This window comes from Mytilus californianus, unplaced genomic scaffold (genome assembly GCF_021869535.1).
Source record: "Mytilus californianus isolate M0D057914Y unplaced genomic scaffold, xbMytCali1.0.p SCAF_7, whole genome shotgun sequence".
In the NCBI taxonomy this organism is placed as follows: Eukaryota; Metazoa; Mollusca; class Bivalvia; order Mytilida; family Mytilidae; genus Mytilus; species Mytilus californianus.
Genome location: NW_026262723.1, coordinates 59,988,311 through 60,002,621, shown reverse-complemented (window position 1 = coordinate 60,002,621; position 14,311 = coordinate 59,988,311). Strand labels below are relative to the sequence as shown.

At 32.7% G+C, this 14,311-nt stretch overlaps 1 protein-coding gene across 6 annotated transcripts in view; it reads left to right on the top strand.

The window, feature by feature from the left end:
- LOC127708370 (sorbin and SH3 domain-containing protein 1-like) overlaps positions 1-14,311 on the top strand; it is a 129,112-nt gene that overhangs the window by 110,834 nt on the left and 3,967 nt on the right. For all 6 annotated transcript variants that reach the window (XM_052213225.1, XM_052213224.1, XM_052213223.1 and 3 more), the window contains 6 exons: positions 702-845; positions 4,942-5,056; positions 5,874-5,984; positions 9,732-9,900; positions 11,378-11,957; positions 12,892-13,061. In XM_052213225.1, the coding sequence (XP_052069185.1) occupies positions 702-845; positions 4,942-5,056; positions 5,874-5,984; positions 9,732-9,900; positions 11,378-11,957; positions 12,892-13,061 (1,289 nt within the window). The remainder of the gene's footprint in view (positions 1-701; positions 846-4,941; positions 5,057-5,873; positions 5,985-9,731; positions 9,901-11,377; positions 11,958-12,891; positions 13,062-14,311) is intronic.

Here is a 14,311-nt window from a genome sequence, read left to right as displayed (position 1 = left end):
TATTTATTTTTTTAATTTGTTTAACTTGAATTGGAGTGTGTGAATTTAAACCTTAATTTTAAGAGTTATGGCATAGTTGAAATTTCAATCTAAAATCTTACAAGATAGTATAAATTTCTTGTTAATAAAGTCAAGGGTTTAGATTAAAAAAAACATGTTTATTTTAGTTCGTCTTGTCTGTCATGGATATTTAGTTTCGTTGGAACTAATCATAGTCCATTAGTATGTCAGTATGTCTCGTTACAATTTGAGTTTGCTTTCTGTAAGGTACAGCATGCATCTCTGCTATTTAATTCAAGATTTTGTGAACGTTAATTGTCATGTTTGGTCAAGAATATCAAAACTACAGATCACAATATTCGTTACTAAAGCCCTATTGAAAGAGTTTGGATATCTCCTCCATAAAAAAGATATGGTCCAACTACTTATTTTGGAAAACTGTCACAAGTATCGGTATTTTAAAATATATGTTTTAAGTTTTAAGCAAATTGTGTTTGATATATGTTTTGCTAGGTATAAAAAGATAAATTTCACCTTCACACCATTTGTTGTTTAATTACCTTTTATTTTCCATATGTTATATATGTTTCCTTCATTTACAGTCTTCGATTTATTTATTTTTCTGTTTAGAGATTTTAGAAATTAATGTCTGTTTTGCATGAATGAGACAATCCAATAAACATTTGACTTATCTTTTGTAGTGCCGCCCAGAAATCTCCAATCCCAGCTGATCGCTTTGAAGAACCTATTAGTGGATACAATACAGTACCAGCTGATAGACGCAGAGGCTTTAAAATCCATGGCAAAGCTAAAGCTGTATATAATTTTAATGCTCAAAATCCTAGGTTGGTATAAAATAGAATATTAGATATTGTAAAAAAATTTATGTGTTATCGAAAATGTTGTTATAAAACAGCACTTGCAATATAAATGCTGAGTCAGAACAAAAATACATGTATATCTATGAAGGTACGTTTTCAGATGCCCCAACATCCATAGAACTTTATGCTAAAATATTAATGAGGCCCAACTACCCGTAGATATTTGTTTGCATGGTTGCCTTCAGAGACCTTCCAGATTACTTTTCAGAAGTCCTCAAAACCCATATAGGTTGCACTTTGTAAATACAGCTGTTTTTCAAAACACGCCTCTTTTGGGGAGATATAAAATATTCATAGACAATTAATTTTGTTTACGTACTAGTTCCCGGATATGATCTCTATGTTTCATCTCATAGAGACATAACTTGGGATGTTACCAGTAAATATACATATTCATAGTGATCAAGTTGAAGTCTGTGGATATCCTTAAGTCAAGGTTGGGGTAGTATAGAAATTTAATGTAAGTTTAAACTCTTAGAAGTTCGGGGCATATAAACGTTGAAAATATGCCGCACAGCCCTATATTTTGACCTTTGAAAAAAATAGTAGTGCATATGAACTTTCCATTCTAGGATATATTTTTTTTCAAAACTTTATAGTAAAAGTGGTACAGTTTTAGCCGTGAAAGGAGCTCCTATGGGAAATTGCATTGTTGATATTTACAGAAATGCAACCTATATTGGGTACAAAAAGGGAACATACAGAATTTCACCAAATCTAGTTTATCTCAGAGATTTTAATGAAATTAACTCAAATATGAAGTTTTATAAATATTTCATGAAGATTGAGAAAATCCTGGGCCTCAACTATGATGACTCAGCATAAATTCACAGTTTACAGTATGCATAGTTTAGTTAAAGTCATGAATGCAAAATAAATTGATTATATGTGCATATTAGTAATTTAAATTGTTTAGAAGTGTTTATATTTACTCTTCGCAGTCATTGAAACTCATAGATCCTTCCTGCATATTATTGGTGGGGTGTTTTTATCCTGTCGATAACCCAAAAGTAAGCCGTAGCACCTAAATGTGCTTTTTTGTGATCACGGCATAAAAAATACAAGCTAGAAATACAAAAATACCTCAATAAAACTTACAATAGTGTGTTCTATCCTAAATATGCACTAAATATTCCATATTGCTAGAAACAGCAGAATAATTTAGGAAATTTGAGGCCCCAGGGGCAAAAAACAGAGAAAAATGCCTACCCCCTGGGTCATAATTTCATAAAACAAATAATTTGACTTGTAAATGCTATGACTTTATTATTTCAAAGGTCTTTTGTATAGAAACCAATAACTGTACTTGGAAGTTATGCAAAATCAGATGTTAGCAGTCATTTCTATAAAACTTTTAGTGAATTCATGCATCAGACTGGTATCTTCATACATACAACTTTTGCAAATATGGCTTTGTTTAAACACTTCTAGTTCATATATTAGCTAAATTATGTTAGATATATGGTAAGAGATGATACTGTTGTGACAAGATTTCTTAACTGACCATTTGAGGCAGTAATTGTGAACTTTCATTGACAAATAGGCATACAGTAAGATGTGGACTGGAGACAGAGGCAGGATTGGACACTTTATATAATCTTGAATGTTGGAATGATTAGCTGCTTAACATTACATTTATAGTGTTCTGAAATGCTTTCAATATGTTATCAAAATAGTTTCAAACAGGTTCTAGACATTTCATGTCAGAAAACATGCTCATAGGGTAAGCTGGCAATAATTAAAGTCTTGGTTTCAAATTCTGTAAAAAATTGATACAGGGGTGGGGGTATAAAATGTACTGTAAAAGAAAACTTAGAGTATATGCAGTGATTTCTTTCAGGCTATAATTCTGAGATATAAGTATTGTTGTGAGAAAAAGTGTTTTTAGAAAGTTTTCTATTGAAATAAATGTTAGTATAGGTTGCACTTTGTAAATACAGCTGTTTTTCAAAACACGCCTCTTTTGGGGAGATATAAAATATTCATAGACAATTAATTTTGTTTACGTACTGGTTCCCGGATATGATCTCTATGTTTCATCTCATAGAGACATAATTTGGGAATGTTACCAGTAAATATACATATTCATAGTGATCAAGTTGAAGTCTGTGGATATCCTTAACCCTTTCCCTTTCACACCGGTACAGCTTACCGGTGAAGCAAATTTTAAGATATTTTTTGGGCATTTTGTCTTGTTCCATCGTCATTTGCTGACGTACAGATATGGTTAAGGGCTCAAATCAATCCTCAGGATACCAGCAATATGATTGAATGTGCATCAAACTTCTATCATTATCAGTTCATAGTCAATTCGCCTCTTACTGACATGTATTTATTCTGTAAAAACCTTTTTTTTTCTTCGAATTTTAAAGAATATTTTCAAAAAGAAGTGCATAGAAAACTATCCTTTTTGGGGGAATTATGACTTTTTTCAATAACTGTGCAGTGAGTTTTTGAAGAATGGTATTAAAATAATAGTTCTAACTTGTACACTAGTTAAAAATGTAATTTCTAGTGTACCAGCGCAAACACAAACTTGAAATGCGCTAAAAATCCGTAGTCATTTCTTAAAGATTTTATCGTAAAAGAGATAAAAATCACTGAAATGTCCTGAATTTTTTTAGCAAAGTTGAAATAGATGTAACAAAACATGGTTTCGTAAGTGTTTGGGTGTGATAAAGTTGAAAACACTTTTGTTTAAATGAAGGAAAATGTATATGTCAATGGAAACAAGACAGATTAAGAACTGGATTCCTGCTATATTTGCGCAAAAAACCATGCATTTGGCCATTTGGCATCAAAAATATATTATCTGAACACATAATTTCTAATAGAAAACAAGCTGGGTGAGGATCTTCATATGTTTTTTTTTTCACGTCTTGAGTAGTAGAGTTAAGTACTTAAATTTCAATATATTCCTAACGATGCCAGTGGTGCAGGGGAATGCTGAACAAACCCAAGGCGGAAAGATCGCGTGTTCGATTCTCACTGCCGGAGGTTGAAAAATTATTTCATATATTAAATGTAACTTAACTTAACTTTACTTTCAATTTCAAAAAGAAAAACCAACGAAATACTTATGTTTGTTTTTAAAAGAATGTGTGTGCCAAATTGCCCCCCTCCCCCTTTTGCCCCCATTTACTTCCTCGGGTTCGGTCCAGGGTACGCCACATCAAGTTATCATTAGTAATTAAATGAATTTTCCCTTAGAAAAACAAAATTTAGGTTGCTGCTTGACTGAAATCGATTTAGACAAAAAACTAGTGTCCGAGTTTGAAATTGGACGAAAAGAGCGTCTGAAATCAGTTATTTTGAATGTTACGGACATCGAGATTTCAAGGCATATAGCACGCATTTCCTCTTTTAATACCAATATGATAACTTGTATGTCTTTAACAGACTTGGGGCATTGTGTTTCCACCAAAACCTTACCCTATTAGCGCAACAATATGTCTCTACACGACTTTTATCCCAAGGATTTCGTATTTTTTCACATTTTCTCCAGAAGTCACGTGACAGTTCGAAACATCCCACGTGACCAAAAAAGGACGAATTATCTTTAAACGTAATTTTCTGAAATATTTGATCAATTATCTTTCATATGAGCCCAACATGGCATGTGCATGACCATTGGTGCGAATGCAGTATTCAATTGAACTTTGATAGTGTCTTTTCGATAAGTAAAGGTCTAAAATGCCTGAAAGGGAAAGGGTTAAGTCAAGGTTGGGGTAGTATAGAAATTTAATGTAAGTTTAAACTCTTAGAAGTTCGGGGCATATAAACGTTGAAAATATGCCACACAGCCCTATATTTTGACCTTTGAAAAAAATAGTATTGCATATGAACTTTCCATTCTAGGATATATTTTTTTTCAAAACTTTATAGTAAAAGTGGTACAGTTTTAGCCGTGAAAGGAGCTCCTATGGGAAATTGCATTGTTGATATTTACAGAAATGCAACCTATAACTGACAAATTACAGTGCATTATAAAGGTAACAATAATAGTGATGATGAGTGTATTTGAATTTTATATACATAATTGATCCTTATTGTTTTTCAGAGAATTGTCGTTTAGGAAAGGTGATATTATATATCTACTGAGACAGATAGACAAGAATTGGTTTGAAGGAGAAAGATATGGACGATCTGGATTATTTCCTGTTAATTATGTAGAGGTTTGTAATAAAGTTTATTGTAAAGGGAAAATGTTGTCATAAATAGGAAAATGTTAAAAGACATTGGAAAAATAAAAACATAATTTAATCAATTCCAAGGTAAATGAAAAGGTTTGAAATACTTTGAATATCCAGAAAAACTAATACTTCCAAAGGAGGAACAACAGAAACTGACTGTCACATTTCTTGATATGACTATGAAAAAGTAAATTATGAATTCAGTTAACTACTAATAGTAATATTTAATAGAAATTCTTGATAAGCTATTAATCACAGAACAGGTTCAGTAAACACAAATCTAACCAGGAAGCAAAACAAAAGTTTCTTCCACATTATTTCAGCTTAAAGAAGAAATATTTACAGAGGGTCACAATATTTTTATACCCCCGCCACTAGGCTATGGGGCATTAGGTTTAACCCTTGTCCGTCTGTACATTCTTTCATCCCGAAATTGGTTTCCTTTCTCTAACTTTAGTTTGATTTAACCAAATGTTATGAAACATATACACAATGCTTATTATTACCTAAAACAGATCAAGTTCGAATGTGGGTCACGTCACTTCACCATTCTCGAGTTGTGTCCCTTTACGAATGGGAAAATTGCTGCATTTGCCGTATATTTACAATTTTGGGGAATCTCTGTCCCTTGGACACATTTTTCTTTTATTTCAATTAGTTTCAACCAATATAGAATTTCAAAGGAGTTCTTAAGAGTTACTTGCAACTTGGAATATTGCCACAAAAGGTTTGATATGTAATTTATAAATATACAACAGAAAGAAGTCAATAACAATGTATCATTTTTTTCACTTTTAAGGTGTTAACATCAATAGAGGAAGCCCACACTGCTGCCCAGCAGGCAGAGGGCCAGGCCAGAGTCAGATATAACTTTACTGCCCAGACAGGAGTGGAATTAACATTACGCAAGGTAAATTAGAAAAAGGAAGATTTGTATATGTCAATTTGACAAATAACTAGACAATGATATAAAGGAAAGAAAGCATTATCATTTAACAAGCTATTGTTAGACCTTAGATTGGTTAAAATACTCATAATTTATAATTGTCTCACCTTGATGGTGTCAAAAAGCGAGACTTAAGTATGCTGTTTCTGACAGCGGCAGCTTCAACAATGTATTAGTTTATGATTAGGTCAATTTTTGGGAACCACTAGTGGTAGGTCAATGATATTTGGTATGCAGTTGTATTAGCATTGGCACATCTCATTACCATGGAGATTATTTGGCCCCTCCCCCACAGTCATAGTCTATTGACTTTGAAACTTTTGCTTACTTTACGTATATGAGTTTGTGATTAGGTCAGTTTATGGGGAACCACTTGTGTTAGGTCAATGATATTTGATATGCAGTTGTGTTAGCATTGGCACATCTCATTTCCATGGATATAATTTGACTTTGGCCCCGCCTCCTCTGTCATGGTCTATTGACTTTGAAACTTTTGCTTAGTTTACATGTATTAGTTTGTGATCAGGTCAGTTTATGGAGAACCACTAGTGGCAGGTCAATGATATTTGGTATGCAGTTTTATTAGCATTGGCACATCTCATTACCATGGAGATTATTTGGCCTCTCTCCCACAGTCATAGTCTATTGACTTTGAAACTTTTGCTTACTTAACATATATGAGTTTGTGATTAGGTCAGTTTATGGGGAACCACTAGTTTTAGGTCAATGATATTTTGTATGCAGTTATGTTAGCATTGCCACATCTCATTTCCATGGAGATTATTTGGCCAGCCTCCTCAGTCATAGTGTATTGACATTGAATGTTTTGCATAGTTCACATGTTAAAGTTTGTGATTAGAGAAACCACTAATGTTAAGTCAATGATATTCGGTATGCAGTTGTAGTATCATTTGTAAGTCTCCTTTCCATGTGATTATATGGACCACCCCACTCAACATGGTTCATTAACTTTGAAACTTTTACACTGTTTACAAATTAAAGTTTGTTTTTAGGTTATTGTTAATGGAACCACTTATGATAAGTCAATGGTATTTGGTATGCAGTTTTATAAGCATTGGCATTTCTCATTTCCATTGGGTTATTTGGTTCTGTACCATAAGTTCATTGACTTTGAATGTTTTGCATAGTTTACATGTTTAAATATTGCAATTTGGATTCAATATTTGCATTATACTACCAAAATTACATAAAGGTGAGACATATCTCTCTGTCAACAGTTTTTATACGACCGCAAAAAAATTTTGCGATCGTATATTGGTATGACGTTGGCGTCGTCCGAAGACACATTGGTTTTCGCACTCTAACTTTAGTTTTAAGTGAATGGATCTCTATGAAATTTTACCATAAGGTTCAATACCAGAAAAGGAAGGTTGGCATTGATTTTGGGGGTTATGGTACCAACAGTTAAGGAATTAGGGGCCAAAAAGGGGCCAAAAATAAGCATTTTTGTAACTTCCAGACATAACTTGTGTGTTGGTGTATGGATCTCTCTGACATTGTACCACAAGGTTCCATTCTCACACAAGGAATGCTGGGATTGATTTTGGGGGTAATTGCCTCAAAATATTAGGAATTAGGGGCCAAAAAAGGGGCAAAAAACAAGCATTTTTCTAGTTTCATGACAATAACTTGTGTGTAAGTGTATGGATCTTTCTGAAATTGTACTACAAGGTTCCATATCTCAAAGGGAAAGCTGGAATTGAGTTTGGGGGTAATTGCCCAAAACGTTTAAGAATAAGGGGCCAAAAAGGGGCCAAAAATAAGCATTTTTATAGTTTCCAGACTATAACTTGTGTTCAAGTGTATGGATCTCTCGGAAATTGTACTGCAAGGTACCATACCACAAAGGGAAGGCTGGGATTGAGTTTGGGGGTGATGAATCATAAGGGGGTTCAAAACATTTTTGGGGGGGGATTTTTTTTTTTTTCCTTTTTTTTCTTTTTTTCCTTTTTTTTTCTTTTAAAATTTTCCATTTTAAGTTGGTTATTTCTGTTTTATATTTAAAAGCAAATAATAATGATATGGTAGGAGATACACACCAAACAGGATGTGTAAATTATTATATAATAAGTATTGTGCAATAGCAAGAAATTTTCAATTGCACAGTATTGCACAATAGCAAGAAATCTTCAATTGCACAGTATTGCGCAATAGCAAGAAATCTTCAATTGCACAGTATTGTGCAATAGCAAGAAATATTTAATTGCACAATATTGCGCAATAGCAAGAAATTGTCAATTGTACAGTATTGCGCAATAGCAAGAAATATTCAATTGCACAGTATTGTGCAAAAGAAGATACTTCGTATGAATTGCTTATTTCTTGACCAATTTCAATGGGGTTTTATTCTTGAATTCTTGGGGTTCTTTAATATGCTGATTCTAACCGTGTATTAAGTTTTTTTGATTTTGGGCCCCGTTTTTAAATTGGTCCACATTGAGGTCCAAAGGGCCCAAAATTAAACTTTGTTTGATTTCATCAAAAATTGAATTATTGGGGTTCTTTGATATGCCGAATCTAACCATGTATTTAGATTCTTAATTTTTGGTTCCGTTTTCAAGTTGGTCTACATTAAGGTCCAAAGGGTCCAAAATTAAACTTTGTTTGATTTTAACAAAAATTGAATTCTTAGGGTTCTTTGATATGCTGAATCTAAACATGTATTTAGATTTTTGATTATGGGCCCAGTTTTCAAGTTGGTCCAAATCGGGGTCCAAAATTAAACTTTGTTTGATTTCAACAAAAATTGAATATATGGGGTTCTTTGATATGCTGAATCTAACCATGTATTTAGATTTTTGATTTTTGGGCCCCATTATCAACTTTGTCCACATTGAGGTCAAAAGGGTCCAAAATTAAACTTCTTGGGGTTCTTTGATATGCTGAATCTAACCATGTATTTAGATTTTGGATATTGGACCATAATAGGTGAATGTCCAATTTAAAATTTTTAAGTTCTTAGACCACATTCATTCTGTGTCAGAAACCTATGCTGTGTCAAATATTTAATCACAATCCAAATTCAGAGCTGTATCAAGCTTGAATGTTGTGTCCATACTTGCCCCAACTGTTCAGGGTTTGACCTCTGGGGTCGTATCAAGCTGCGCCCTGCGGAGCATTTTATTATTTTAGTTGCCTGTTTGATATCTATTAAAATGTTCTATTTTCCCTAAATTATGTACAAATAAATATAAAATCCTAAATTATGTACAAATAAATATATAATAATGTGATATCCATGCACACAACACATGTTGCTTGAATAACCGTCAGGTATGCTTGAGACCAAAATTTGGAGAGCCAAAATATAAAATGTCTGTTTATTTCATATGGAACAGCAATTTCTAAAATTATGTTTTGAGCCCTTGTCAAAAATGTGTGTGTTTTGAACTGTTAAGTATTACAAAGGTATTGCCAAGAAAGGCCTACAGATAGTACATTAAATCAACTACCATAGTACTAATGTAAACAGGAAATTTAATTTTATTCATGCTAGTCTAGAAGCACTGGATACTTGTTGGATAGTACCTCTTGGATTGACAGTCTAACCACCACCACCTGCACCGACCTAGAAGTAGAATTATAAATGTGTGATACCAATATCAACAGTACATTTAAAATGAAAGAACTGCTGATCAATACTAATAAATTCTGTGAAAGCTTACATTTCTGAATATTTATTTTATTTAGGGTGATGTAGTAACATTATTACGATCAGTAGATGAAAATTGGTATGAAGGTCGAGTAGGAAACAAACAGGGCATATTCCCCAGATCTTATGTAGAAGTGATATTTGATCCATCGACACCATTAGTGACACCAGCGCCATCTGTCATCACTACACCAATGACAGGTAGAGGTGATTATCGACTATCTTATTCTCTGCATCTGTTTCTTGTCTTGCTGTTTTCTACCTGTTCAGTTATTCATTCACTTTGATGTGCAGATATATTACACCACAATTTTGTTTGGGTTACCTATTGTTCCTTATTGCATATTAGTACATTGGCAAAATTTTGATATTCAATTAAAAAAAAAAATTTTGATAAAGAAGTTTTTCAAAAAAACTGAATTGGAATATAATGTATTAAGCCTTTAATCTGTGGACATTTCTAGTATTTTGCTCTCAAAAACAGTAAAGATATAAAATTAATTGTTACTGAAACAGCTAATAAAAGTAGAGTTTGCCAATGTCAATTGTATTTTGCTTACTTTGAACAAGTACCTGCATGATTTCATTTATTATTATATGTGCATTTTTGTTTTAAACATTGATTTTAATTCTAGACATTTTAAACTGGCTAGTAAAATAACAGTATTTTTATCAACAGCTTAAGTCACAGTGGTAATTTTTTTTCAAAATCTACTTTGTTAGTTATGTTTGAGGAAAATGAATTTTTAAGGTAACGATTTAAATTTAATTTATTGAAATGTATACAGAATTGAACCTAGAGCTAGGATGCATGTTACTTCAGGAAATTACACATACCTATATGATATGCCAATATTTAATCTTTTGATTTTTTTAACACATCAATACTTGTTAATAATACAATGATAAGTTAGTTCTGAATAGTAAAATCAATTTTGGGGAAAAAGACGGTAATAATAAAAAACACAAAAAAGGGCAAGGAATAGATACAAAGCAATTATATGTGAAAAGGAGAGATATGTGGTTGATGTGCACACATGTACAAATGAAAGTCAATATTAGTCGTTTAGCAGTCTGTTCAACAATCATAAATTTGATTCATGTCACGACTAGTGGTAATAATTGCTATTAATTTAAAGTACTGTTTATGTTGCCATTTGATCTTACAAATTTGGAAGTTGCATCTATCAAACAATTATATGTGTAAGTCGCCACAGTTTGTGTTTAAACAAAACTCTCATAAAAGAGATATGGGATATATCAATGAGACAGCAAACTAACAACACAAGTGTCTATACAATATGTCAACCTGTAATTCACCCAAGTCTTAAGAAGTCAATAAATAATACTTTCAAAGAACTGCCATCAACTGTGATCATGTAACAGGATTAAGTTATAGGGTTAAATTAATATTTTAAATCAACCCTCTCCCTGATCAAACTCATTCAGTGTATGTACGAGAGAATACAATAAAAATCAGTACAGATAAACAATATTATATCAAATATGCTCACAATAACTGAAAGTATCGGAGATTAGAGATTGTGTTTAAACAAAGAAAAATTAACAAAACATTTAGGTATACCGTAATACCTTCTGTAAAATAGATTGATGTCCTTTATCCATGGAAAAAATCGTTCTAGGGCTGTATAATATGTGGTATGTTATAATTTTGGTGTTACAGGTACTCCTGAAATGTTATCACCATCGGGTTATGATGCACCAACTCCTCCTCCACAACCGTCTCCACGAGCATTCTCACCCAGATCGTCAGCTTTTCAACATCATCAACAACGTCAGTTTAGTCCACAGCAACAGGGCATAAGTCCTCATCAACAGACATTAAGCCCACAACAACAGGGCATTAGTCCTCATCAACAGACATTTAGCCCACAACAGCAAGGGCTTAGTCCTCATCAACAGACATTTAGTGCACAGCAACAAGGATTAAGTTCTCATCAGCAAGCATTCAGTCCACATAGATCAAATTATACCTCACCACGTTATGATGGCCCACAACAACGAATGGATGAAGGCCCGGTTCGATTAAATGGATACTCACAGTATAACGGAGATTATAACGTTTCACCGCAACATCAAGGACAGCAACAAGGTCGACCACGACAAAGTCCAACGATAGGGAGGAAACAGTTTGTGTCTAATGGGCCAACATACCCACCTAGTGCCAATATAAACTATAATGTAGAAACAAACAATAATGAAATTAGAAATAAAGTGCCAGATGATGATTTAGCGTTGTGTAGGTTAGTACAAATTGATTGAGCTTATAATTCAGAGTTATCTCCCTTCTAGAATATACAAGTTGTAGAAAATTAAAACAATATACTTTTTAAAATATAACCCATAGATATATTTAACCTTTTATAAGATGGTCAAAGGGATAAGAACTCATTAATCTCCCAGGTGACATTGGAATTCATAAGTTCTATGTCAATCTAATCTTTGAAACACTAAATGCAGAAACCAAACATGTATTAAATATACCATAAAGCTATTTTTGAAGTCACAATTTAAAATGTCTGACACTACGAAGGAAAAGTGATTGTTGTATTACTTCAATAGCTCAAGTGTTGGAAATTCTCAGGTCAAGTGTTGCAGATTCCAAAATAGTAATGAAGTCTATTATACTTCCTTGTAAAGAAGTGATATAAGTTATCAGTGTTTCTGGAGAAGCAGATTGCCAATATTTATCTGAAAATGTTCATGCTATTCTTCCCATTTTTTATTCTGTGTACTTTACTAATAAATCTTGAATACAGATATCAAACAGCATGCATAATTACACTACATAAATACAGAATATTGTGAGCAAATTTTTTTGGTTTTTGATTGATGAAGTAGTAACTTTCAAATGATGTTATAATCTCTATGTGAAACAAAACAGCATAGTGATTCTTATGTAAAACTTTAGAATATGAGATAAGAAAACATGAGAACATACCTAAAAGTACGTATAAAAAGGAATCATATGTAGATCTTATCTGAAATCTTGTGATATATATGTTATTTTTTCAAAGACATTTTGATAAAAAGAAATGGGTAAGAGATCCATAATTCGAGTAGCACATTTTATTTTTATAATCCTTTTAATGAAGTAAACTTAATATGCTGGTTTAGTGCTCACAGTTGTTAAAAAAAATGCACTGCAAATGAACAGAAATAACTTGCTTTTTTCAGATATAGGGCAGTTTTTGCATATAGGCCACAAAATGATGATGAATTAGAACTTTTAGAAGGAGATGAAGTTTATGTGATGGAGAGATGTGACGATGGTTGGTATGTGGGGACATCAAACAGGACTGCTATGTTTGGTACCTTTCCAGGGAATTATGTACAATTAATTCAATGTGAGTTTTATGTCACTGTGTCACGCAGCTATCTGCTGAATAACACTTGTTCATATCACACTTTTTGCAGCATGAGTATTTTGCATGGTGTATTTTCAATTTGGATTGAATTATATTGCTAGATATTTCTGAATTTTTGAGGATTTTTTTTTTGATTTAAACAGAAAATGGATACTGGTAAATCATATTTCTTCAGTAATAGATGTCAAAGAGGTGTTATACAATTGCAATAAAGTGTGTTTTTTTTTATAAACATTTATCATTTAAAAAGTATGTGTGTAAAAGTTTTTTTAAGAAATTATATAGGGTCCATTGGCAATTCAGATGAAAGTGAATTGGTTATGCTTATCTCCAAATTAATGACAGCACTAACTGTAATGGTGAGAATAGTGAGATTTCCGAAAAGGTCCATCCATTTTTATTGGTTCACATTTTTAAACTCCACTAATGGTTGAAATATAAAATGTGGTATGATTGCCAATGAGACAACCCTCCACCAGAGACCAAATGACGTAGAATGTAACAACTGTAGGTCACCATACAGTCTTCAATAATGATCAAAACCCAGACCTCATTGTAAGCTATAAAAGGACTCGAAATGACAAGCGTAAAACAATTCCTGAAAATGTAAAAATAGCAAATATGATAAACAGCAACAAACAACAACCACTGAATTACAGGCTCCTGACTTAGGGCAGGCACATTTAGAATTAAGCACGTGTTTGCCGGCGCCAAATCCTTCCCCTAACCTGGGACAGTGGTGAAACAGTACAACATAAGAACAAACTAAAATAATCAGTTGAAAGGGGCTTAAATTATAAGGTCGAATACAAAGCACAAAAAAACTAACAATAATGCAAAAGACAAAAAGGATCTGAGAATACTCCCAGTTACTGAAAGTTAGTTCAATGCCCATAACAACTTATGTAAAATCATGTATCTAAGACTTAAAAGCATCCTTTTTTCTACTGCAAGTGAATTATTCTTTAGCTAGTGTATTTGATCTTTACCAAGGATCATACCATTTGTGAAATATATAAGAAAATATTCTTCTTGAGATTCACTCCAATTATTGGAAACCAAATGAGTGTTCTTTATAAGATATGTAATGTATTTTGATATTGGTACTGGTGCCAAACATTTTGAATTATAATTTTATAAAAGTTCCATGCAGCTAACTAATATGGTGACCATTTAAGACTTCTTGTCTTACTTTTGGTTTTATATAATTGCTTAATCTGCGGAGGGAA